Source organism: Hemicordylus capensis, chromosome 1 (genome assembly GCF_027244095.1).
Source record: "Hemicordylus capensis ecotype Gifberg chromosome 1, rHemCap1.1.pri, whole genome shotgun sequence".
NCBI classification, from domain to species: Eukaryota; Metazoa; Chordata; class Lepidosauria; order Squamata; family Cordylidae; genus Hemicordylus; species Hemicordylus capensis.
This window is the reverse complement of record NC_069657.1, coordinates 382,941,324-382,968,230: the sequence shown is the minus strand read 5'-3', so window position 1 is coordinate 382,968,230 and position 26,907 is coordinate 382,941,324. Positions and strand designations below refer to the sequence as shown.

The 26,907-nt window shown below is 40.8% G+C and overlaps 1 protein-coding gene across 14 annotated transcripts in view; it reads right to left on the bottom strand.

Annotated features, from left to right (window-relative positions):
- Positions 1-26,907, bottom strand: part of RYR2 (ryanodine receptor 2) — a 625,908-nt gene that overhangs the window by 260,137 nt on the left and 338,864 nt on the right. For all 14 annotated transcript variants that reach the window (XM_053300231.1, XM_053300272.1, XM_053300252.1 and 11 more), the window contains 12 exons: positions 22,937-23,096; positions 21,774-21,860; positions 19,520-19,746; positions 18,248-19,049; positions 16,193-16,393; positions 15,364-15,469; positions 14,395-14,538; positions 9,848-10,121; positions 7,277-7,391; positions 4,306-4,438; positions 3,240-3,343; positions 1,121-1,256 (listed from right to left, as the gene is read on the bottom strand). In XM_053300231.1, coding sequence (XP_053156206.1) covers positions 1,121-1,256; positions 3,240-3,343; positions 4,306-4,438; positions 7,277-7,391; positions 9,848-10,121; positions 14,395-14,538; positions 15,364-15,469; positions 16,193-16,393; positions 18,248-19,049; positions 19,520-19,746; positions 21,774-21,860; positions 22,937-23,096 — 2,489 coding nt within the window. The remainder of the gene's footprint in view (positions 1-1,120; positions 1,257-3,239; positions 3,344-4,305; positions 4,439-7,276; positions 7,392-9,847; positions 10,122-14,394; positions 14,539-15,363; positions 15,470-16,192; positions 16,394-18,247; positions 19,050-19,519; positions 19,747-21,773; positions 21,861-22,936; positions 23,097-26,907) is intronic.

Sequence of the window (26,907 nt, the reverse complement as noted above, 5' to 3'; positions counted from 1 at the left end):
ATATAGATCTGCAAAGCCTCACAATGAAGAGATTTTCAATCTGTTCATCATAAAGTTTTATCGATGAAGGGATGGATAGATTATATGGCCAAGATATGCAGTCTTATAGAAGACTTGTCAGTCCTTTGGATTTTATATGATCTTTTATACTGAAAGGCAGTATTTATTGAAGTCTGTGAAGGTTGATAATTAATTTGTATAGTACATGTAGATAACCTTATCCACCTGGCTAGATAAGATTTTTAGGTGGAAAGCTCTCTCATGTTTGCTTAGACGTTTCTGAGTTCACTTTCTACCCCATCTAGTGTTGGATTTCCAGGCTGTCACATATCCATATAATGTGACCCATGCGTGTGACTGCACAGAGATCACAAAGAATTGGTGACAACACAATCATTCTTGCTTTCTTATATTAATTTACAGTAATGGAAGAGAAACCATTGTCTTATCCAAGTCAAAACAACTGAAAACAAACTTCCTGGTAGGTGCTAATACATCAGTTTCACACTTGTATCTCCATTTCAAGTTACTTTGTTGAAATACAGCAACTTTCAGGTAAGCAGTGGAGATTTAAATATTCTATCACTATTGCTATTTTTGATGTCAGATTTGTGTCTATTCTTTTCTATGGAGACTGTCCTGTTTGTCCTATGGGGACAGAACAACATTTTTATCAGGTGATAGCCTATATCCCATTGGGTAAAAGTAGATGGATGAAAACCTGAGAGTAGGGCTAATGTTATTAGTGCTAGATCCTATAATACAGGGTTTACATCCAGTCCCTCTGGGTGTGTTTATATTTTATTAAAATATTTCTATACTGCTTTCCCCAAAACTCAAAGTACTGTACAACCTAAGGCATACAGAAAAAAATGCAATAGTTAAAAGCACAATAAATAAACAGAACATTCCAGAAATCAACTAACTGCTGGGTGATACAAAAATGGTTTTCCAGCCAGATACCAACTCTCAATTTTCTCATGTAATGTTCTTCTGCTATATCAGAAATAACTCTTCAACGAGCAGAATAAGCTTTCTGCTAGTAGAAGGGCACCTTTGGATCCAAACCATTATTTACAAACAACACCACATGCACAAAATTAAGATGCTCCTGCAGTACCATTGCAAAAAACAGCAAAACGAAGGAAATCCAAATATCGTTCCCCTTCAACTGGATTCCACCCAATATCCGGGTAGCCTTTGGAAATTAGAAGAGGGCAGCTTTGCAAACCACATCCAGCCAAGTAGCGGACTACCTAAGAACAAGGCAAAATTAAAAGAGAAAGGCATTTACTGCAAAAAAAGCCAGTAATCTTGTAGGATGTTCTACTGCGTTATACTAACGTAGCTTCTCTCTAGTTAAAAAAAGCCTGTCCTATTTGGACAAATATAAGGAACAAAGCTCCATTATTATCTTTACTTGTATTATATACTTTCCAATGGACCCTGTTTAACAGAGACCAACCATTCCTTTTTGTGGTATCAATTCTTGGTAAATTACTGCTCTATGTTACTAAAGTAAGCATTAAAAAAATTACTATGGTTAAGTTTACTAACAGATTCTGCTTTAGAGGCCAGTGCATAGGCTATCTGCAGGATAAATACCTACAGCTAAATTTCCAGCCAGTCTCTGTAGCTGTCTTCTAATATTACTACTACTATTTATACACCACTTTTCAACAAAAGTTTGCAGCAGCCACAGGAGAGATACCATGCTGGGGTTGAATAGGGCCAGTTGCTCTCCCCAAGCTAAAGATAAGAGAATCACAACTTTAAGAGGTGCCTCTTTGCTCAGTTAGCAGGTTTAATAGAGATGTGATCTGCAGCAATTAGCAGGTGATAACATTTTCCTCCATGCCACAGTTAAAAAGCACAGCATTGAGGGTTTACTAAAAATCTGGTAAGCCTACATCTAGCAGGCAGACAAGCTTCTAGCAATTTAGAATAGTTGCTGGGAATGTCCAAACCGCCAATAACCTTGGTGGTTGAATATGAATATTCTCATCGATGAAATATTGGAGGTATGTTAGTAACATTTGGTTGTCTGATACAACCACTGACAATGGCACTCTAGGAAGAAATAAACATATTCAGACTCATTTGAATTCAAATAGGCAACCTTTTTTTGAACTCCCAGTTTTGTAAAATATGTATAGATTTATTTTTCTTTTCAGTGTGAGAATGTTCAACTTCTTAAACATGCTCTTCCAAATTCAGCAAATGTATAATAGACCAATTCAAAGTTCACATAGGAGTACAGTTAAATCTAGGTTCCATGCATGTCCCCAACCCTTGGGAGCATATACTCTTCACAATTCCAGCTCACGTGAGCCTAGAAGGATTGCAGTGAAAAACAAACCAAGAATGATTACGACATCCAAACCAAGCATTCTGACTTTATTCTAACCAAATTCTTTGAAATAAACTGAGATCTGAAATCCACTTTAAAGCTTTGGTTGCGGTCTCAGTTTATTTCAAGTAAGTTGGTTAGCATAAAGCAAAGTTAGTTGTTTCGTTTGTACATTATGACTGCAGACTGCTACAATATATAACAAGTTATGAAGCAACATGTCAAGTTTAATTTGCCTTTGGTTGTTTTAGCAAGTATTTACAAAATTAGATTTCATTGATTATGTAATTATTCTACCTTTAGTATTCCATATACCATATAATTAAACTTAAAATAGAATATAAACAAATCAAATTTTGCATATTTTATTTTTTTTAACCTGCTTTTTCTGAATTATTCTTCAGTAGAAGAAAATATTTATTTTTTATTCCAGCTTTTTAAAAAAACCAAATAAAAATCCAGTTGGGAATTATATACATACCTACACAAATTTAAACAGTAACATATAAGACAATTGCTGATCCAGAAACAAAAACCCTTAGATGGGAACATAACTTCACACAGAGATCAAGTTGACTAGACTCAAAAGAGATCTGTGAGAGGAGACACCATCCCACAATGCTAGACATAACCAGAACGAAAGCTAATAATCACCATTAAAGACTTCTGAGTGAAACCCAAATAGTATTAGTCAACTGCTAAGTTTGAGAGGCAAGGCTGATAAGGCAGCACCTTGTAACAGGCTATGATCTTGTAAGAAATTACTGTGTATGTAGAACATGCATGCCTAAATGAGATGCAAATTGCTGCCGCTACATATTTGTGAAAATGAACAAACCTATGCATGTTACCTGAATGCAAATACATAGCTAACCAGAAGATAATTTACCTTCTCAAGGTCAGGTTCCCTTAAAGCTAAAGCAAGTTCATTATTATCCATTACAGATGCTGCTGCAACATCTAAAGGTGTTGATCCACGCATAGAAGGAGATGCTGTTAAAAGAATATTTTTTTAAAAATCATAATGTATATAAAATATCTTAGCATAGGATTATTTTATAGATCAGCTAAGCAAAAACAATAATTGACAATCTGCATGCAGTATGTTCTGCATTATAGTTGGAATCCCTCATTTTACAGAGACATAGTCATGAACCTTTTCAGTCAATAAAATTATAATTCTGTTGTATAGCAATGATTAAGTAAAAATATTTTAATAAAAATGTATTTCACATACCTACTCTGCATCAACTACATTTAGGAGGCAGGAAGGTGCAGTACAGATAAGTCAACTATTAGAAGGTTGTACTGCATAATAACAATGGTTATGAAAGCAAGGGTTGAGGAAAAATACTTATTAGTTGAAAGCTTTTCAATTTCAAGAAGTGCCATTAATTAATGCAGTACAGGCTTTGAAGGAAGGTTCACAAGAATTGTACAGGATGCAATCTATAACCCTATTGACTCCAAAATAGTCCCACTAACTGCATTAAAGAGACAAACCTAGGCAAGGGTAGCCTCCAAGACATGATGCTGAGATAAAATACAATGTGACGTCCTCCCTGCCATCTACAGGAAGGTGCTCAGCATTTTCAGGCCATGATTCTAACCAAGTGCAACATGCAAGCACTCTTAGACTATGCCACAAAGCCAGGCAATGGTAGCAGAGGTGTTCCTAGCTCCCATTGAGGGGGAAGAGAAGAAAGAAGAGGCACACCTGAATCGGGAAAGGAGGGGGAAATGAACAGCATGCTCTAGTAGGAGCAACGGTAGTGGCAGCAGGCGCCACAGGGCCCCATGAGGTGCCACCCATAATGGCAGGGGAGCTGGCACTTTCTGTCTTCTCCCTGCACCCATGTCTGAAGCGACTGCCTCATCCTGCTTCATGGATGCCCAAACCATCAAGTACGTGGATTATGGATCTCAGTGACAGTATAGCATTTAGATATACATACCAAGTCCAACACTGCTGTTTTCCAAAAGATAGCTTAGATGATCAAACATAGCCTTTTGATTTTGTCTGCTGATGCGGCAAAAGTAACATAGAAAACGACAGCAGTTTGCCACCATCTTGGGAAAGGTGATTTCCTAGACAAACAATACTATATTAGAAAAGTAGAATGGTACATAAGAACACTGGCCAACATCTAGAGCACTTGTGGAACGATGTTGTACTAACTAGCTGCAGTAAGTTTAAAGCTTACATTCCAAACTAGTGTTGCATTATTGCAAGCATGCACAGTTAAAACAATGAGATGCTTGTGCAAGAGCATAATTCTACAAAAACAAACACCCCTTTTAGTGCAACTAAGCTAACCTTGTACTAGTGTGAATTTGCTTACTCCCAAAATGGTACACTGCTGTGGATGTCAGCCACTGATTTTTCGTTTTTATTAAGTGCTTTTCAAAGTTAAGAGTGCTGCTTCTAATTGATTCTTCTTCACATCTCCTACAGATTACTATAAGATTCTGAAAAGAGGCGCAACTGCAGAACTCAAAATGCAAGAAAAATACAGTTCTAAATCCAATTGTGTAACTTAATACTCCTTTCAATAAATGTACAGAGGACCATATTTACATGAAACACACATAAATGTTCCCAGGGAGAAGCATTCAGTTCAGTTCAGTTCAGAGTTTATTACAGTCTATGACTAGCACAAGGTGGGGGGGGAATACAATTAAAATAAAATAAATATATAAATAACAATTAAAAAGATAAGAAGTCAACAATCTAACCCACCAACAATATTATAACTAAAAGGTTATAGGGCAGCACTAGAATTATTAATTAAAAACATTCAGAATAGAGCTCTACTATTGAAGGAGTCAATAGTTTATTTATTTATCTATTTACATTTTATAGCCTGCTCTTCCTCCAAGGAGCCCAGAGCGGTGTACTGCATACTTAAGTTTCTCCTCACAACAACCCTGTGAAGTAGGTTAGGCTGAGAGAGAAGTGACTGGCCCGGAGTCACCCAGCAAGTATCATGGCAATAGTAACTCCTTCTGGTCACAGGAATGTTACAGTTGCAACAGGGTTCCCCCCCGCATGAGTGCAATACTCCTTCCATGACCAAAAGGAGTTTCTGCTAAGAGAGCACTATATTGGACACTGCCCTCTGCTTTTTTGCATACTACTACAATCACTACAAATATTTCTATAGTGCTTTTCAACAAAGGTTTTCAGAGTGGTTTACCAAGACAGACAGACACACAAAGACAGACAGGACTCCCTGTCCCCAAAAGGCTCATACAATCTAAAGAGAAACATAAGGTAGACATCAACGACTCTCATTGAAGGGATGCTGTGCTGAAGGTAGACAGGGACAGTTATTCTCCCCTGATAAATATAGGAGAATAATCACTTCTAAAATGCTTTTGATCAGTTTGCAGGGGTGATTCAATGTATAGTCAATGTTTGAAATTGTCCTGAAAGCATCTCTCAATGGCCTATGTAATCTAATGACTCTTACTAGATTATATAGATTCTTTCTCAATATGAGAATATAGCACCACTCTCTTCTTTTAAATTCAGAAATGAAAGTGCAGACTCAGACTCCCTCTCCCTCTCTCTCTCACACACACACTGGATTGGGTGCTGTGTTCCTATTTTGGTTGCCTTCATTTTAACATTCCACTCCATTTTTTGGCATAAATTAAACACATGGATCCCATAAATTAAAAACTTTCATGAATGGAGAATGAAGAGAGGTCAGTCCCTAGTCTGGCCTCTCCCTCATTTTCCTGCCCAGCACATCCACACATGCAGCACCACTTTACTAATGAGGAAGTGACAAATCCAATCCTACTAATCATCTTCTGATTTGATAAAAATAAGTACAAGGAGTATTTTTAGGTCCAAGAGTAGAAAGTTAATAAGATGCAAGTGATAACAGTTTACATAGAAAGTAATTCTCAATGTTTTGTTCACCATTTAATTATACTCTAAGCTTACTGATCAACATGTAAGCACGTAGTTTTGGTTCCCCTGAAAGGAGCCTGCTCACTGAAGTACATGCATCTTTAGACTTACTGACCAAACTATATAATACACAAGGCAGTTTCATACCACTGGCCGAGAAATGTTGGGGATATGCCGGGACATGAGAGGACATGCTCCTAATGGGCATGATGTCTGAACCCACCCAAGTCTGGTTCCCGAGATTCCACAATTGGTGTTCTCCCAAGTTCCATACCTGAGATCTGGAAACTGGGAAGATAATCTTGAGAGAATGTCGACAGAGAGCATGGGAAACAGACTTGGGTGGGTTCAGACATTACAAACATTGCAAGAGCATGCTCTTGCATAGTGGCATATTCCTGACATTTTCCCCATTTCCAGATGGCCAACAGTCATGTGAAGCCACACAGAGTTTGGTTATTTCACTGGACCAAACTGAAATATGGACTTTAATGAAAGCTGAGCAGTCCATTAGGGATGTGCCCGAATTGTTTTGGTTCCTCATTAGAGAGGTGCCAAAATAATTCGGTTGGCTGCATCCAAAACATTGCAGTAGCTTTGAGAATGAGGCACACAGTTGCTCATCCGACACCCCACCACTGTTCCAGTTGCAGTGCTGTCACTCCCCAAAAGGCTGTGCATGGTGTCGCAATGGTGGCATGCCCATGGCCACTGTGCATGCATGGTAGCCTTTTACATGGTCAGCATGGTGTTGTGACCATGCAAATGGCCGTTGCTGCGATGCAGCTGCCCACAGCCTTTTGGGAAGGACAGAGCCATGACCAGAACAGTGGTGGGCCGATGAAGGATCAGGTAAGGAACTGAATGCCTGATTCTTAAAGCTACCGCTCTCCACCACCACCCATGTCCTGCTGCTGCCCAGAACGATCTGGGCATATCTTTACTGTCTATATATGTCTGCTGTTGAGGCAATGTTTTTCAGTTGTGTTCTGCTATTACATTACCTTTGACTCCCCTCCTCCAAGGACATTCACCATTACTTCCATTACAGTCTCATGCATACCCAATGCCCTCATAAGATTAGGATGTTGGTAAAAAACTTTATTGTTCATGATGTCCCTATGCAGAAAAAGAGGGGAAAAATAAATAAGATTTCAATAGCTTTATAACTAATGATTGTTAACTATTTTCCCTTCAGTTCCATGTCACATAATATGGTGTTTTAATAATGCAGAAATATTTTTTTTAAACATGCTCTATGTCAGCATATATTATCAATATGCTGACAACACTCAATTCTATTTCTCCTTGTCACCAACATCCGGAAATGGTGTAAGCCCCTTAAAAGCCTACCTACAGGTAGTAATGGGCTGGATGAGGGATAATAAACTGAAGCTGAATCCAAGCAAGACACAGGTGCTCATTGTTGGGGGTTGTAATCTGAAAGATGGGATAGAACTTCCTGTTCTGGATGAGGTTACACTCCCCCAGAAAGAATAAGTTTGTAGCTTGGGAGTGCTCTTGGACCCGGGACTCACCCTGGTGTCTTAGATTGAGGCTGTGGACAGGAGCGCTTTTTATCATTTACAATTTATTCAACAACTCTGTCCGTTTCTTGAGGAGAATGACCTGAAAACAGTGGTACAACAGCTGGTAACCTCCAGGTTGGACTACTGCAATGCACTGTATGTAGGGCTGCCTTTGTACATAGAGAACATATTATGCCTAAAAGTTGTACTGGCTGCCAATATGTTTCTGGGCAAAGCACAAAGTGTTGGTTATTACCTTTAAAGCTCTGGATATTTCTGGATATGTCCAGGTTTCATGAAAGAGTGCCTTTCTCCACAAGATCCCCACTGCTCATCATCAGGAGGGATCTGTTCAACTGGTGGCAACCTGGAATCGGGCCTTCTAACTTGTTGACCCGGGGTTGTGGAATGCGCTCCCCATGGATAGATAAGAGGATTACTTTCCTTGGAAGCCTTCAGGAGAGCATTAAAGATGTATCTTTTTGGCCTGGCTTTTAATGAGATCTAGTTTAAATTCTAATTTTAATCTGGTTTAAATGTTTTTTATTTTAATTATTTTATCATGTGTTTTTTATTTTAATGTAAACTGCCCTGAGCCACTTTAGGAAGAGCAGTATATCAGTTGAATGAATGAATGAATGAATAATTGTTGCGCTGGAGGTATTAGACCCTGATATTAGTTCTATCAAGTTACAGTATATGCACACTGACAAGATTTCATTACTATAATACAATCTTAGAAGAGCATTATTTAAGAATACTGTGGTGTGGCACTGGAGCTTGCTAGAAGAACACTGTGAAGATGAAGACTGGGAATTTGGGCTGTGACCACCCAACTCCCTTTTCAAATTTATTCTCTAACAGCTGCTGACTTGGGATTCATTTTAACTGACTGAGATAAGAGGTGACTGATTTCTTAAATATATTCTAAATATTGATTCCCTTCCCCCTACTCAATGAAATTTGCACAAAACTGGATCTTACTCTAGCTTTAAGGCTCCACGAGTGCAAACGATTTCATAGCTTGATGGTGGGAAAGCCACAAATGTACTTGCAATATACAAAGGCAATGCTTTATTTATTTTTTAAGCACCCTAGCTCAAGCTGACCTAGAAATCCCATGCTCTGACCCAAGAACCATTCACCCTGCAACCCTAAGCTGTAGTTAGTGAAGGAAAGCACTCTTCAGAAATGCTATCTTCCATCTTTATCCCTAAACCAGGCCTATCACAACTCTATGATATTCCTCAATTACATCCATATCATAGCTCTTCAGAGCTGACCACAGGGCTGTATTACTTCAGACTGAACCAGAAGGTTAGCCTGGCTAACTTCTCATTCAGTCACAGACTACATTCTTTGGTTTCCCTGACTTCCTTGACTATTACTCCTTTATTACCATATTACTCCTATACTAAAAGAGCTATACTGGCTCCCAATAAGTTTGTGGATGAAATACAAGAAGCTGGTTATAACCTATTAAGCCCTAAACAGCTTAGGCCCTGGGTATTTAAGAGAATGTCTTCTTTGCCATGAGCCCCACCGTCCATTGATTTGAGATCATCTGGAGAGGTCCATCTGAAGTTGCCACCAGCTCGTCTGTTGGCTATGCAAGGACTAGACTTCTCTATGGCTACCCCGAGACTCTGGAATGTGCTCCCTGATGAAATGAGAGCCTCCCCTGATAACTTTTAAGAAGGCAGTTAAGACACATTTGTTCAGACTGGCTTTTAATTGGACTAACAGATTTTAACTTTGTTTTACATTTTAAATTATTTTAATGTTTTAAGGCTTTAATTTGTGCTGTTTTATTGTAAACTGCACAGAGAGATAAGTTTTGGGCAGTATATAAATATGTTAAACAAACAAACAAACAAACAAACAAAAGTGCCAGTTTTTGGCATTCTGGCTACATGAATTCAAGGACCTACAAAATGCACTCCCGCTTCACACCAGGGTCAGTGTTGCCATAGCAAACTGTGCTTTGATGTAGTATAAATAGTCAAAATATTTTAACAGAAAATGGTTAATAAATTGATGTCTTACCCTAATCCACGAATCATAAGCTTCTCTTCTTCCTTGCCCATTCTGACACTGAGGAGAGAACGGATCTGGCCAAGAGATGCTAGCAAGTTGATTGTATCTTCCACAGACACGCCATTAATAGTGTATGTTTTTGGTAAGGCACGAACCAGGCCACCAACTCCATCATATTGGCGGTGTAGCAAAACAAACATGGCCCTCACCAACTCTGGATCTTCTATTACTGATTCTTGGGCCCATCGTACCATGGTCTCTGATATCAGCTGCTGGAGTGTTGCTAACAGAAGAAAATATTAACACAGATATACATCATGTCTTGTTTCATTTTTAACAACAATCAAGTGTAATATGCTATCATCATCATCATCATCATCATCATCATCATCTTTGTTAGCCACCCCATAATTTCTCTCAGAAATTTAGAACTTTTCTATTTGATGTTCTTACCAAAAAAGGCATGAACCAACACTGCGCTGGTTTCTCACAATCACTGCAATCTTATTTATTTATCATATTTGTGTACTGTCCCAAACCTCCATTTCTGAGTGGTTTAAAACAACATAAAACAAATTACAACAGAAATGAAAACCTTAAAAACGATTTAAAACCACACATCCAGATAAAAAACCTTCATTAATTTAATCTTAGTTAAATACTGTTTACTGACACTGGAGTGATTGTGAGAACCCATGCCAAGGCAGGAGTCCCAGATTGTTCATGGGATTGCATGCCAACATTGTTAATCTTAGATCTGATCTTGGCTGGAGGAGGGCAGAACTCTCCAGGTAACATCCACTGATCATGAGAACTCATGCCCCTCCACCAGTTTCAGTCACCTGTATGCATTGCACCCATACCTGTGTGCCCACCATCGACATCTGTCCCTACAGCAGCTGCCAGCAACTGACATGCTAGCCACCCAACCACACTGCATGGCCCCACAGCCCAAACATTAGGGATGTGCACAAACCTGTTTGGAGGCCCTTTTACAGACCTCCGAACAGGTTCAAACACTGCGGGGGGTTCGAAGTTCAATGCTGGGGGAGTGTGCCACTTTAAGGGCGAGGGAAGGTGCACTTACCTCTCCCACTGCTTTTCCCCCGCCGGCGCTTGTTGCCAGTAAAAACCATCAGGGCAACAGCATGCCTCCCTGCTGCTCCTTCCCCGACCTTGGCCAGAAGTACCAGGTGTGCGTGCACACATCACATGCGTACGTGGTACTTCTGGCCACTTCCGGCCAAGGAGTGGGAAGGGGTGGCAAGGAGGTACGCTGCCGACCCGAAGGTTTTTACTGGCAACAAGCGGCAGGAGGGGTAAGTGCATCCTCCCCCACCCTTAAAGTGGCACCCCTGCCGGAATCGAACCGCCCTGTCGCGGTTCCGTGCTCATCCTTACCAAACACTGCCATCTCTACTCTGCCTGGGAACAACACATTAGCGCCACCTACAACACCCACCTACACCTGCCTCACCACTCCCATGTTGTCTCTCCAAAGCAACAAAACCACATGCCATTCTTTGCCAAAGAATGGAAGTTGCCACTGGTACTAATGGCAGTTTTCCTCCCAGAGCATCTGGGAGGTGAATTTTCATTGGGACTGCAACATGATGGTAAAGAGTTAGCCCTCCCATGCCATAGTCCTGATCCAGGCTGGAAGTCTCACAGATGCTATTAGAAAACAAACAACACCCAAAAACATAGAAAGGCAAACATCATGTTTAAAGTCATACCTAGTTTGGCCTTAATATAATCTGGCAAGGCAGAGGGGAGAGAACAGCTAGAATATCATTTCTCTAAGTAACATCAGAAAGTAAATGTTTGGTTGGTTTTAATGAAATTATTTTTATTTGCTCAAAGCAAAACTAAGTGAGATAATTTTTTTAAAATGTACAGTGTATTTTGTATGGGTGTACAAAATATTTTTTCATGTCCATTTGATTTTTGTTTACATTTGAATTTGGTTTGTTTTCCATTCATTTACTTTTACTTCATTTATTTTCCATCCCATGCTTTTGGGGTGCTTTTTAAAAACAAGAACAATGTACTTTTAGGAATATATAAAGCTGCCTTATACTGAGTCAGACCATGGGTCCATCTAGCTTTGAATTGTCTGCACAGACTGGCAGTGGGTTTTAGAGATGCCGGGAAGATAACTAGGAAGCTTCTGCATGCAAGCATGCAGATGTTCTTCCTAGAGCGGCCCCATCCCCTAAAGGCCCCATCCACTATCTTACAGTGCCAACATGTAGTGTCCCATTCAAATGCAAGCCAGGGCAGACCCTGCTTAGCAAAGTGAACAATTCATGTTTGCGTCCACAAGATCTTTTTCTTTTTTCTTTTACTTTTGGCTCTGGGTCAGAGCTCTAGGACAAATTGTCTCCTCCTGGCAGCCAATTTTTAAATACCATGGCCTGCAATAAGTTGTACTTGTGCATTGTTTTGTTTTGTTTTGTTTTAAAGCCATCATCATGGCAGCCATTTCAAAAATAAAAGCAAAAATGTACCATTGTTGTGCTGCATAATATTAAACAATATGATCATCAGGAGGTGGCAGCGGAGCCCAGAGCAGAAGACTAGGTGACATTGGAAGGAAAATCATAACCCTATGGCTCTGGACCGGACCTCTAGCGTGTAAGATTAAACAAAATGAGGACCAGAAAGGGGTGACCACACACTAGAGCTCCAGAGTCAACAGATGAAGGAAAAATCACACTTACTTTCTTTCTCTTTTTAATCAATCAAAAAGGAATAGCAACAAATAGGGATTCCAAAGAGAAACCCCATATGTTGACTTTCATTCCAATTCATTCTGAAATTAGTCCATTTCCAAATGAATGAAAACAAATACAAATGAGACCCATTTAAATCAAATTTGCATTCATTCAAAAAATGAATATACATGTCTTGTATTTCACAACCTTTTAGAAGGATAATGTATTCAAGTTGAACTGAATGTATAAATAAGTTGTCTGAAAAAATTATATTGAAATGAGAAATAATTATTTAAACTATACTTAGATTCATATACTTAGGCCTGTCTCCAACCTTCCATGGTTGGGCAAGGTGATTGAGAAGGTGGTAGCCTCCCAGCTCCAGGCGGTCTTGGAGGAAACTGATTATTTAGACCCATTTCGAACTGGCTTTCGGGCAGGCTATGGAGTGGGGACTGCCTTGGTCAGCCTGATCGATGATCTCCAATTGGGAATTGACAGAGGGAGTGTGACTCTGTTGGTCTTTTTGGATCTCTCAGAGGCTTTCGATACTATTGACCATAGTATCTTTCTGGAACGTCTGAGGGGGTTCGGGGTGGAAGGCACTGCTCTGCAGAGGTTCCACTCCTACCTCATAGGGAGATTCCAGATGGTGTCTCTTGGAGACTGCTGTTTGTCAAAATCTGAACTTTCGTATGGTGTCCCTCAGGGCTCCATATTGTTTCAGATGTTGTTTAACATCCACATGAAATCGCTGGGAGATATCATCAGGGGATTTGGTGCAGGGTGTTATCAATATGCTGATGACACCCAAATCTATTTCTCCATGTCAACATCATCCAGAGAAGGCATAACCTCCCTAAATGCCTGCCTGGAGGCAGTAATGGGCTGGATGAGGGAAAACAAACTGAAGCTGAATCCAGATAAGACGGAGGTACTTATTGTGCGGGGTCGGAACTCGGGAGAAGATTTTGATTTGCCGGTTCTGGATGGGGTCACGCTTCCCCAGAAGGAACAGGTATGCAGTCTGGAGGTACTTCTGGATGCGAACTTCTCCCTGGTGTCCCAGATTGAGGTGGTGGACAGAGGTACTTTTTCTCAGCTTCAGCTGATACGCCAGCTACATCTGTTTCTTGAGATGAACAACCCCAAAACAGTGGTACATCTGCTGGTAACCTCTAGGCTGGATTACTGCAAAGAGCTCTATGTGAGGCTGCCTTTGTACATAATATGGAAACTACAGTTGGCTCAGAACGCGGCAGCCAGGTTGGTCTCTGGGTCATCTAGGAGAGACCATATTACTCCTCTGTTGAAGGAATTGTACTGGCTACCGATATGTTTCCAGGCAAAATACAAGGTGCTGGTCATTTACCTATAAAGTCCTAAGCAGCTTAGGCCCTAGGTATTTAAGAGAATGTCTTCTTTGCCATGAGCCCCACCGCCTGCTAAGATCATCTGGAGAGGTTCGCCTGCAGCTGCCGCAAACCCATCTGGTAGCTACTCAAGAACGGGCCTTATCTGTTGTGGCCCCTGGACTGTGGAATGAGCTCCCTATTGAAATAAGACCCTCCCCATCTCTGGCAACTTTTTAAAAGGCACTGAAGACACATTTATTCACTCAAGCTTTTAATTAGGTTTATAGTTTTAAATAATTTTAATACTGGGTTTTATATGTTTTAATCTTTTAAATGATTTTAACTGTTAATTGGTATAATGTTTTCAATTATAATTATAAACCACCCAGAGACGAAAGTTTTGGGCGGTATAGATATATTTTAAATAAATAAAATAAATTAAAATTCATACAACAGCTTATTGACCTTCATTTTATTTACTTACATGGTTTCTTCGCATCATCATCAACTAGCTTCTCTGTTTGTTTCTTTTTCAGATGTGTGATCCTTTCTACAAGATATAGTAGGCGGCCTTTAATAGTTAAATCACTGTTTCCATCCAGAGTTCCATCTTCATCTAGCTGAATTCCTATAGATTTAAAAAAAAAATCAAATATATATTCAATCACTGAAAAATAAAAGATCAAAGACAGTCTCAGTGTTCAATTCTGCAAGCTTTCTTAAAATTAACTACATGTGCTATAAATCAAACCACAGTTTCAAGAGTTACAGAAGAAACCTAGGAACTTTGTGGGAGTCCATCCACTCATGATTCTATCACTATTATTTTATAACCTTACACAGCTTCTTCTTTCACATGTCTGCAAAAAGAGCTCTAAAACAAGTCAGGTTAATCCAATCCAGGTTACAATTTGATATGGGGGCGGGGATTGGAGAGTTTCACCCAAATAACCTGAGGAGCATCCCATACACTCAAGCTGAGACAACATAATGCCCATAGGACAAAGCCAATTGGCCAAAGATTTTCTTCCTTTTTTTCTTCAAAGGAGCTGAATGTGGGCAAACCATCCCCTAGCAGCATTAGCCTGAGTATGCATATTCTAGGGAATAAGAGAGTGGGAGTGGGAGTGGGAGTGGGAGTGGGAGTGAGTGAGTGAGTGAGTGTGTGTGTGTGTGTGTGTGTGTGTGTGTGTGTGTGTGTGCTTCCCCTGCCATGCAATGAATTAATCCTCTGCTCAAGGAATCAGATATTACATTTATAAACTGCCTTTCAGGAAATTAACGCAGGGTAGTTTCCATTTTAAAATAATTGACTATTCTTATATAAAACAGTCCATTGTGCCACAATCACTCATCAATGTACTTTACTTTGCCTAACAAAATCATTTTTAAAATTTGGGATTATTATTATTTCTTTTCCAGCACTTGGGGAGCAGAAACAGAATATACATACCACAATGTGCCATCAAGTCTTCATGAAAATCCAAGAGCTGATCCCTAATTTCTTCAGGACAAGGGCAATCATTTTTATCATCCTTAAAATTCAGCAGCATATTAATCTTCAAAAGAAACAACAAAATTATAATGGTTATATTTCAAAAACGTTTGTGGAGCAAAGTGTAGGGTAAAAGAAAAATGTTTACTGGGAGATTACTGGATTCAAATAGTGGTTTATTATTCTCAAAGATCCTTGACAAGAGGGAGGAATGAAAAACATTGTTTAGATGTATTTTGCTTGCTATGGTGATATATAGGGGCTGATCTGGGTCAGATTTGACGTGAACAATCCAGTTCACTGGGGCTGGCAATTGACAGAAAAGCTGCATTAAGCTTAAAGGCTATACCAAGGTTTTCACCTCCAGGCTCTGGTATGTACTGATGACATAATCACCACTGTTGTGTCACTAGCAATGCAGTCTGGAGGCCATCTCAAGGATGTTATGAGGCTTCAGTCTTGGTGTCTGAAATTTCAACCTAGACTAGTGAACTAGCATAGACCATGAATATTCAGAGCCCTCAACAAATGAAAGAAGGAACACTTATTTGACAGAATTTATATTGTTAAATAAATATTTTAATATTTGACATGGGCCCACTGATGGCCCTTATCCCCAGCCAGGTCCCAAGTTACTCAACTTCCGACACCAGTCCCACCGCCATGTACAGAGGCAATCTATCTCAGTATCCAATGCTTGGGGAACACTATCACAAAAGGTCAGTTCTCATATCAACTTATATAATCTGATAGTCCTGGAAAAACAATCACCTATTTTAAGTTATACCTGTTCCTGTGGTGGAGATCGAAACTCTTTTGTTTTCTTGGCTGTCAATGCTGCAGACATATTTAATGCCTGCATAACTTCATTGTATCGGAAACGTTGATTTTCCTGAAGTTTTAGAACAAAGTCATCTGAAAATGCTACAATGGCTTCTATCCTGTGGCGTATCTGACAGTCACAAAGGTACTGGAGTAAATGACACATCTAAACAAACAAACAGGTTTAGAAAAGAAAAAATTAAAATCTAAACTTGGCTTAATTCTTTTAAAAAGTTTGAATATATACAATTGGGGGCAATCTCTTTAAAAGCAAAATCCTTTTCTCTCCTCTTTCAATATCAGTAATGTGACCAATCATCCAGTAGTCTTCTGAAATTAATGGTCTCAAGGACTTTTTTAAAAAAAATTAAACAATAAAACACTTTTATTGTTCTCTTCTGTTTCTAATCATTTAAATTATTTGTCCCTCAATTTAACAAACTCAAACTTATCATGTTATTTCTGTTGTTTTTCTAAGATTTTGTTCCAGATTTTTATTCTGAATTCAGAACAATTCTATTATGTTTATTTACTTCTTTCTGTGCCTGGGATTCTCTTCCCCAAACTTCTGCTATACTCTTTGAATTTTTTTGTTAGAAAACATGTTTTCTGCTTCCACCCACAATCCCTTGTCTTCCTCCTTGAAACAAAAAAGTAACCACCACCAATTGTAATAATACTCATATGCTTTTATGAATGATTGAGTTTTAATAGTAATATACCAATAAAAGTAAATTGCCAATAAAATAAGACATGTTTATTTATAGAAGTTTTCAAGGCAAAAAAAGGTCTGCAAAATGTCCTTTGAAAAACCCTCTGACCTAATAGTCCTTTGCTTTTCTTAAAAATTAATGCACCTCTGACATGCTGCTTCAGCAGCATTTTAAAGATTCCTTTATTTTTCACTGCATCAACCGAGCCAATCAGGGGTTCAATTGCGGAGTGAATGTCATGAAATCATGACATCTTGTGACAGCTAATAAAATTTAAACAAAACTCATTTAGTTTAGGTAAAACATATTGAAATTGCAAGTTAAGGTGATTACATTAACTTCCACCCCACATAAGCAGTAAAGACTTTGTACAGTTTCTTATATTATGCTGGCTTTACAAATTAGGCTTCATGCACTCACATTTTGCCTTTGTCTTTCAGCTCAAAACTGGATTGGAGTGGAATGTGTACATGCAGAAATTTAACAGGTACAGCCTCCTCAGTCACTTGTTCAACTAATTATCTTCTACCTGATGCATCTCTATAAGGCACAGTGAATTCAGGCACAGTGCTCGGTAAAGCCACCATAATACCAAGGCTGATACTTTAATTTCCTTCTTTTTTGAAAAGGCACTAATTATATCAGCTCTCAGTACATGTTTATTAAAACATGTTAACACTTTACAGTATATGTTTATTAAAACATATTAACACTATAATTTTCCAGCACTTTAGGATGCTTAAGCGGCTTAACTTATATTATCTTGATAAACATGTACAGGCCTGCATTTTGCAGCTTAACACATGTTTAGAAGGAGATTGTAAAAATAAAACAGTAACTGACAAAAGTGGACCAATTCCTCCATCTGTGAGAAAACTGAGATTACTCTTTTAGAGGTCATTTATCAAAGACCTGCATGGAACTGGGAGATGGTAGAATTGGTGGCACTTATCACCTCGGGGGTCTTGGTCCCATGCCACATTTCAGGTCGATTGGACAGATGGTTTGGATTTTAAGCCCAATAGAATGTGATGGGTTTTCACTATTTTCTAACCATAATTAACAAAAATAGCAATGTAACAATAAAAAACAAATATATGCAAATATGTATTTAAAATCCAACATATATCTGAGAGGTGGAGAAATCTCACAAGCTGATTTTCAGGGGCACAGGGGCTGCAGCGGGAAGGAAGATAGATAAAAAATGCTGCTGGCCACTTGATAAAGAGAAATTATTCCTCTAACTGAAGATGTTCTTAGGATACAATCCAAAAAATATTACCACCCATGCATTATTTCTTGATTACCTGCAATTTCACAGGCTCGGGAAGTTTCATTTGAAGAAGTCCTTCCTCAGGGACCTTTTCTCCTCGGATTTCATCCTCTCCTGCCTCTGGATTTAGCCCCTCTGTAACTAGCTCCTTTGGTAGTACTTGAGTCTCAGCTTCATGGCCTCCATCTTCCTTAAAAACACTAGGTTCAATCAGCTGCAAGATATGCTTCAGGTCTCCATTATGGAAGATTCCCATGATAAGTAGAGTGTAAAAAAGCTTAATTAAAGGAACAAATAGAAACTCTGTAGTGCCACCTACTGGATCTCTGACATGAAGGCTTCCCTCCTGAACTGCCTCTGTCAGCATATCTATTGTTTTAGTCTTCAATATGTCCAGAGGAAATTCAGGACTATATTGGTAACATTCACAGTTAATCCTTACAAAGCTGGGAGAGGAAAAATGTATTCTGGGTCGCAGGGAAGTACTGAGTCCAATGCCCGGAAGACCATGTTTTTTGTTTTCATCAGGGAAGAGAGTAATGCTTTTAGTCTCATCTGTCATTGGAACAATAAATTCATTGTTCATCATTAGTCTTGCAGTGGCATAGGTATTAAGATGAATATCAATGAGAAGGTCATAATAGCCTGCACGTAATAAGCCTGGCATATATTTGTTTTCAATAGCATACAGAAGTTGAGATTCATCAACATGGCTGCACATTGCATGTGCAACTCGATTGTTCCCAAGAGCACAAACAGCTGAGTACAATCGGAGAGTATGATAGTGAAATTTTAACAATTCTTCTTGTTCAGTCAACTCCAAGATGTCTATAGACCTGTGGAAAACAAAGAAAAATAGTTAAAAACTATTATATTGTATTATGATTCAGTGTTCCAAATTTTTTCTCCATGTCAACATCATCAGGAGAAGGCAGAACCTCCCTAAATGCCTGCAAGGAGACACCAACGGGCTGGATGAGGGATGACAAGCTGAGACTGAATCCAGATAAGACAGAGGTACTTATTGTGCAGCGTCTAAACTCTGGAGATGATTTTGAACTGCCAGTTCTGAATGGGGTCACACTTCCCCAGAAGACTCAAGTACAGTCTGGGGGTGCTTCTGGATCCAAATCTCTCCCTGGTGTCCCAGGTTGAGGTGGTGGCCAGAGGCATGAATTTACTCCACAGGTAGTAAATTGTGATACAGGTAAAGATCATTGTTTTCCCAGCAATGTGATTCATCACACATGTACATTGATTTCACCCTTCCACTTCACCTTCCTCTGTAGATACAAATAAGGAATACCTGTTTTCCTCTGGGATATGAAGAGACATGAACTGCAAAGGCTCCAGGCATTGCACTGACCAGCCTTGACGTTCACTGATCCGTGATATATCAACCTTCAGAAAATGGTTTGGCACTCTACTCCAAAGCACGTGTGTCAGAAACTGAACATGAAGGCGGGGAGGACACTGGGGGATTGGGTTTTTGTGTTCGCTTTTGAACAAGCCAGCTGACAATGGCATTACATTCTGGAGAGAACAAGGCAGAGTTGATTGACAAATGTAAGAATCTGGTAGATGGTAAAATACAAAACAATGCTAATATTCACAGTAAATGACCATGATCCAGATAAGTGATCAGATTAATATATGCAGTCAAAAGTCTTTTCTAAGCTGCAGTTTAACCTCTCACCATTTCGCTCTTGCCATGGAGCAAGCTGCTTCGGCAAAAAAAGGAGAATGTTTTGATGTGGTAAAGGAAAAAAAGAACAAAGACTATTGCATTACCCTTGTGCATGCATATAAGAACTCGATGGGAGGGGGTCTAAACCTTTCTTTATGAACAATATGGGTACCTATATGTTTCCCCCGAGGAGGGGTAAACAGAATCTGGGCAGGCAATTCGGATCAGGAAACCAATGCAGGGGGAAAGAGGTAAATGTACCACTGATTAGGGATTTGCAAGAAATGGGTGTTGCATTTTGTTTTGAGCTCAAAACAAAATACAGATGGTCAAAACGTTTTGTTGAAACAGCAGTTGACCCGGTTGTTTTGACGCAACAAACCTCAAAACGTTTCAAGTGCTTTGGCCATATGGAACAATGGGGAAACTTGAAACACCCCATTATTCCCCATGGGTAGCTCCTAGGAATACCAAAGTGTATTGGGTGGTAGGGAATGATGGGTGCTACCTACCACCCAACCCACAAAAGAAATGGGCAAGCGGGGAAAATGTAACCTTTTCCCCAAACCCCCATAGCATCTGAGGAAAGATTAGAAATTTGTTTTAAATCGCCCTGACCATTTCTTTTGTAGGTTGGGTGGTAGGTAGCTCCTATTATGCCCTACCACTGACCCAACCCATTTTGGTGTCCCTAGGAATAAGCCATGAGGAACAATGGGGTGTTTTGAGTTTCCCCATTGTTCTCAATGGCCAGAACAAGCTGCACTCACAGAGTGAACACCACTTGCCCATTTCTTTAGTGGGTTGGATGGTAAGTAGCTCCTATTATGCCCTACCACCGACCCGACCCAATTTGGTGTCCGTAGGAACAATGGGGTGCTTCGAGTTTCCCCATTGTTCCCTATGGCCGGAACAAGCTGCACTCACAGAGTAAACACAAGTTTTGCATTGCAATTTGCAATGCATTTTGCAACCCTGCCTTGAAAAACACTGCAGAAGCACACAGTAAATGTACCAATGGGGGCATAGTTGCTCAGGACAACACCTGGTTTGTATGGTAACAAGCCAACCAAGAAAGTCACTATCACTAATCAGAAGACAGTGCCAGAAAACCAATCAGCAAGGGAAAAACAAGCCTTCAAAGTGGCATGAAGTCAGCTGTAAGGCGTAAGCTGAGCCAGAATGCTGGCCCTCTCCCCCCCACCCCCCATGGGGAAGGGCAGGCTGGCATTCCACCTTGGCTGGCTCAAATATGAATATTTATATACTACTTATCAATAAAAGTCCCCAAAGCAATTTACATAGATATAAATAAGCAATAAAATGGCTTCCTGTCCAATTTTAAATGTTTAGAATCAAAACAGGGTTGTTTTGTTCTGAGCTCGAAATAGGCCCTTTATTTAAAGGGTATTTTGTTTGGAGCTCGAAATGGCCCATTTAGAGTCTAAACATCAAAATGCAATGTGGAGTCAGGATTGAACCATGACTTCAAACAATATCTCAGAGTCTTGGGAGTGTGCACAACCCCCCCCCCCCTTATGCAAGGCTAGGAAGAATTCTAATTCTGGTTCTGGTTAAGAAAAAGCCAGGGTAGCTCATTACGTCTGAACTGAACAATTCTAACTTATTTTAATCAGAGTTCTAAAATAAACCAGGATCTGAAACTGAGAATGTTTTCCACAATTTTTCCAACCCTTGCACGTGAAGAGGAGTGCTCTCTGGGCTCAGGGAAGCCAGAATTTAATCTTGACTCCCCGTTAGGTCTGAACTGGTCAACTGTTTTGAAGGTTTGTGCACTCAAAGAAAAACTTTAATACCAGGAACATTCTGAAGCTAACAATATAGCACAGAAGCAAATTATTTTAAATTTTACCTTTATTCTCCCCAACTCAAACTGGAAAACATTGGGGCTTGTAGCTTGTGCAAATACTGCAGGAAATAATTTAGTGCTTGGTTCAACCTGAATGAAACAGAAATGCTTTATTTTCAGGAAGCTAAGTGCATGCAGCAGAAGGTTTTGAAAATGAAATGTGCTGAAATGATTAGATTCATTTTTTTTAAAATCCATTTTCCATATTTTCGCACCAAGAAGCTACAGGTAATACTGTTTTTTACAAATGGCAGTGGGGGGCTTAAAAGAGTGCGGGCTGTTTACCTAAATATAAACATACATTTCTCTCCCCGCACCCAGCTCCATTGCTCTCCGTGCTCCCCCAGGCCCCGCTCTCCCTCAAATATGTGGCCAGTGAGGCAGGCTTGAAGGGGGGCAGTGGAGGCTCCTCAGCTGAGCCAGGCAGTAGCAGGGGTGAGAGGCACAGGGGCCGCTGCTTGTGTCCAGGCCCTGCTGTCTCTCTCCCGCAACCACCCGCCAGGGCAGCAGCCAGAGAGGCAGGCTGGGGGGGGGGCAGGGCAGCAGCAGGAGTGAGTGACTTCTTTTTAAAGTGCTGCAGTTCGCCCTTCCAGGCACTTGGCATCAGCCTCTGTGAAGCCTGCAGAGAGGTTCACTGAGCGGTAGAGGTGGGCAAGCCTCCCCACAGAATGCCGGGTCAGCCCCTGTGGTTCACAGAGGCTGATGCCAGGTGCCTGAAAGGGCCAAGAGTGGTGTTTTAAAAAGAAATTACGCACCACTGCTGCCACCACCACCACACACGCCCAGCCTGCCTCTCTGGCTGCTGGCCTGGCAGGTGGTTGCAGGAGAGACACAGTGAGGCCTGGACACGAACTACAGCTTCTGCACCTCTCACCCCTACTGCTTCATGGCTCTGCTGAGGAGCCATGCCCCGAGCAGGAGGCAGAGGACGGCCTGTGCCAGCCAGCAGCATGGCCCCCTGCAGCCCTAAATTCCCATGGAGAGCAGCTGGGTGCAGCCTGTCAAATTTCCTTTTTGCAAGGATCCTTCCAAGGTGCAGGGTCTAGGCAGGTGCGGGCAGTTGCCGTGGGCAGGGACTGTGTGCAAAAATGCTGTCTACTTGGACAAATGGCAACTTTAAAAACAATCACCAAACAAAAATATGATAAATACAATAAATAAATTACCTGATAATAGGTGCTTAACTCTTTACCATTAGCTGTGAAGGACAGGAGACCAGTTGCAGCATCAACCAAACAGCCAATCTCTAATCCATTATTGTTGCGTCCTTGCCCTGGACTCATGCTCTCTCCTGCACACACCATATAGCAGTTGCTTCGTTTGATACTGCATTTCAAAAGATTGATAGCACATGAGATATGATGGTAGGTTAATGTTACAAAACAGGATCCAAAACTTCATGGGGATTTAGTGTATACATGGATATCTAACTGTTTATGGGGAATTTCATTTTCTACCATGTTGAAGAAAACTTTGCATAGCAAACAGGAAACTCCCAGTACGCTTCCAAATTCAGAGCAAAGAAATACTTCTGCTTGTACAGATTTCCACATACATGTGCACAACAAGTCCTGTATACACACACACACACACACACACACACACACAATATGTTATACAGTGGCCAATAGATCCAATGCAGAAAACGTTAGATGTATGTAATACTAACTGAAATTAATATGATTTAACTCAATTCTCATTTATTACAACTGGAATTAAAATACAACTAACTTTCTCTGGAACGCACCCAATTTCTACAAAATTTGAACAATGGCATACTACGTTCAACGGCCCACATTTTCCATAGTGCTATGAGGGCAGAAGAGGAAGACAGGAGCCTAGCTGTGTTGCAGTGAAGCACAGTCAGAGGGAGAAGCCCAGCATGGACAGAGTCAGAAGCGATTTTCACTTCTCTCCCTTCCCTGCAAAGTCTTTTCCACACAGCCCCTCGGGAACATATTCCTGTCAACAACAAAAAGGCTTTTGGAGAGAGGGGAGAGTAGTAACAATTGCTCCCCCTCCCCTTCACCCTCACTGGATCAAGGTCATTGCTGCTAGGCTCCTGCTGCTCAGTCATAGCAGGGCCCTTTCTTGTGGCCACATTGGACCCAGAATTACCAATCCAAAATCATGTGAAATCATGGCCTGTGTCTGATTTGACTTTATTAAGAAATCAATTGATGCCTGAACTCTGGGTGAAATGACTAACTCCTATGAGACAAACCAAATGTCTGGACTTTGATCTCAAGTAATGGCTTTGAGAAGCATAGGAACATAGGAAGCTGCCATATACTGAGTCAGACCATTGGTCTATCTAGCTCAGTATGGTCTTCACAGACTGGCAGCGGTTTCTCCAAGGTTGCAGGCAGGAATCTCTCTCAGCCCTATCTTGGAGATGCTGCCAGGAAGGAAACGTGGAACCTTCTGCTCTTCCCAGAGCAGCTCCATCCCCAAAGGGGAATATCTTGCAGTGCTCACACTTCTAGTCTCCCTTTCATATGCAACCAGGGCGGACCCTACTTAGCTAAGGGGACAAGTCATGCTTGCTACCACAAGACCAGCTCTCATCGATTCCATGGAAGCCAATCCTGCATTTCTTCTGGCAGAATGTTTACAATAGTCAAACCACAGAGCAGAACTCTGCGTGAAATGGTAATTTCTGTAAAGAACAAGCCAAATTGTTTGTGCTTTTGTTCTCTGGTGATTTCAATATTCACAATGTTGAATTAGATGTATGGATTACTAGTCTCACACATATATCCTCTTGCTGTTACTTTGGAATGTTTTAGAATTGCACACTGGGTTGATTTACACACAGTGATTCAATTGCTGCCTCACACACATAGCCTAGGCTCTTCCTGCTTCCTTCCTAACACCTTTGACTCTTGACATTATTTGAGGCAAGAGGCCAGTGGACAGGAGATGGCCCTCAGAGATGCAGAATTGTTTTGGGAATGTCAATAGGACAGATTCTTCCCAATAACCATTAAGGAGACAGGATCCAGAGCAATTGACATCTTTTGAGATTCAGGAAGGATGCTGATATTTTGAAAAGACTCTATGTTTGATCAACTATAAAAAAGTGAGCTCTCTGGACTGGGCTTCAGCAATTTTTGCCTAACAAACAATACTTGCTCACTTGCGCACCCCAAGTGCCTGATGTCTAGCTGTGAAGCTAGCAGAGGCCTGGGACTTGCCGACAAGAGAATGCTCAGTGATTCTTGCCACGGAGTGAAGAATCAAGGGCCAACTCTTTCTGTGAACCACAGCAGCAGCAATCCACCAGAAGCCCTGTTTGCAATGCTCTCCAGCAATGGACACTAGCCTTGCCTCCATCTGGCCACGACAAGATCTGGTAAAATGCCTCTTTCAAGAACCAGCCTTTGCCCCCACCAATTTCCATCCCTTTCACTAACCCTGGTGCTCTGCCAATCCCACTTCCAATCAACTCCCTCCCCCATCTCCTTTCTCCATCTCTTGCAAATTAGAAGTAATTACTGAGATGACATGCATCTCCACACATATGTTAGGAACACTGCTTGGTTATTACTAGTTGCTATGCAGGTGTGCAGCAAGGCTGGAGGTGGCCCGTGTTTGGCTGCCACCCCACAGACTGCCACCCCGCAGACACGGGGTTGTGGTCTCTCCCCCTCCATTTGGGAGGGAGATCGGCCCCGATGCGTTGGCAGCAAGGCTAGGAGCGGCTGTGCTACAGCCCACACTGCCAATGCAGCACAGGCCAATTTTATTTCCAAATGGGGCTACATGGCCCTGTTTGGGAGCGAAATAACACCCCATGCGTCTGACATCAGACGTGGGGGGCACGTCGGGGTCTGATGTCAGACATGGGGGGCACAAGGTGCAGCCCCTGATTGGCGGTGGCCCGGGTTCTTTGAACCTGTAGGGGCTCCGCCTCTGTAGCTATGATTGATTGTTTCTTGCTCTGTTAAATAGATGCCATGGCTATGACAATCTTTTATACTCAACAAAGCCCACTGAATTATGTGAGAGTATTTGGTCTTCTTTCTACCTTCAGGCCCAAAACATACACGGTCACTGTATAAAGAACTGGTCACTTTGTGACAATGGTGAAACAAGTCTAATTTCCTATGCTAGCTCTGGAGCATATCTAGTGTACAAATTAGGCTTGGCTCACAGCACTTTCTTTCATCCTCATAGTGCTGCAGAAGATGTCACTCAATGCCTTTAACTCCAAAATTTTCCAAAAGGACACAGTCACTAATACAAAATATGTATCATTTTTATACACAGATGTTAATGAACATGACTATTTCTAGTTCAATTGGTACCCGGAGAAAGAGGCATTAAACAAATCTAAGAAATTTAATGAAGTATGTAGACCTTCATCTACTGCTGACCTGAAAGATGTCCCTTTTGCAAGTCAGTGAAAGTGAATCTTTTTTATAGTTGCAGCAGGTGGTGAGGAGGAAGGGCATGGAAGCTGGATAACTGGTTAGGGCTGAGGCACCTTATCTCTGAGAGATTTTTCCCCTCAACAAAAAATGCCACACATCTTTGGGACAGAGTAGCAGTGGCAGCAATACTTCAAGCACTGCTGCTTTCCCAGGTGGATAGTTCCTGCCAATTGCCATTTCACATCTCCCATGGAACACACTGAAGAATATTATGAGCATCATTCAGGGAAAATACATGGCGGTCCCTATGATGAAATGGAGATCTTTCTTATTCTAGAATTTCAGTTAGAAAAGATTTGTATTTATGTTTTTGGTGAGGCATAAAGTTATACTAGAGGTTCTGTAAAGAATACAGTAGCGGAAGCCAAAGTACTGTTGTGATTAGGCAGTGGGGATTCCATATGCAGATGGGGAGAGGGACTCTGTGACAGCCAAGGTCAGGCAGAGTGAAACTGTTTCTGGTTGGAAAATGTGCTCTATGTACTTCTGTGTAGAGGAAAGAATTGTTATATATTTTTTCAAACAAGAATAAATCCTTTGTTGTTGTTTATCCTGGGTGGCATCTTTTCCAGTCAATTCCCATGTGAAGAAAGAATTGTGCCAAGGCAACACAGCTGCTATGAGATACTTAAGGGATCAGGGCAAGGGTTGAAAGTTTCCTCAAGTGGTGACAGCAGCTGACTACCTAGCTGTAAATGTCT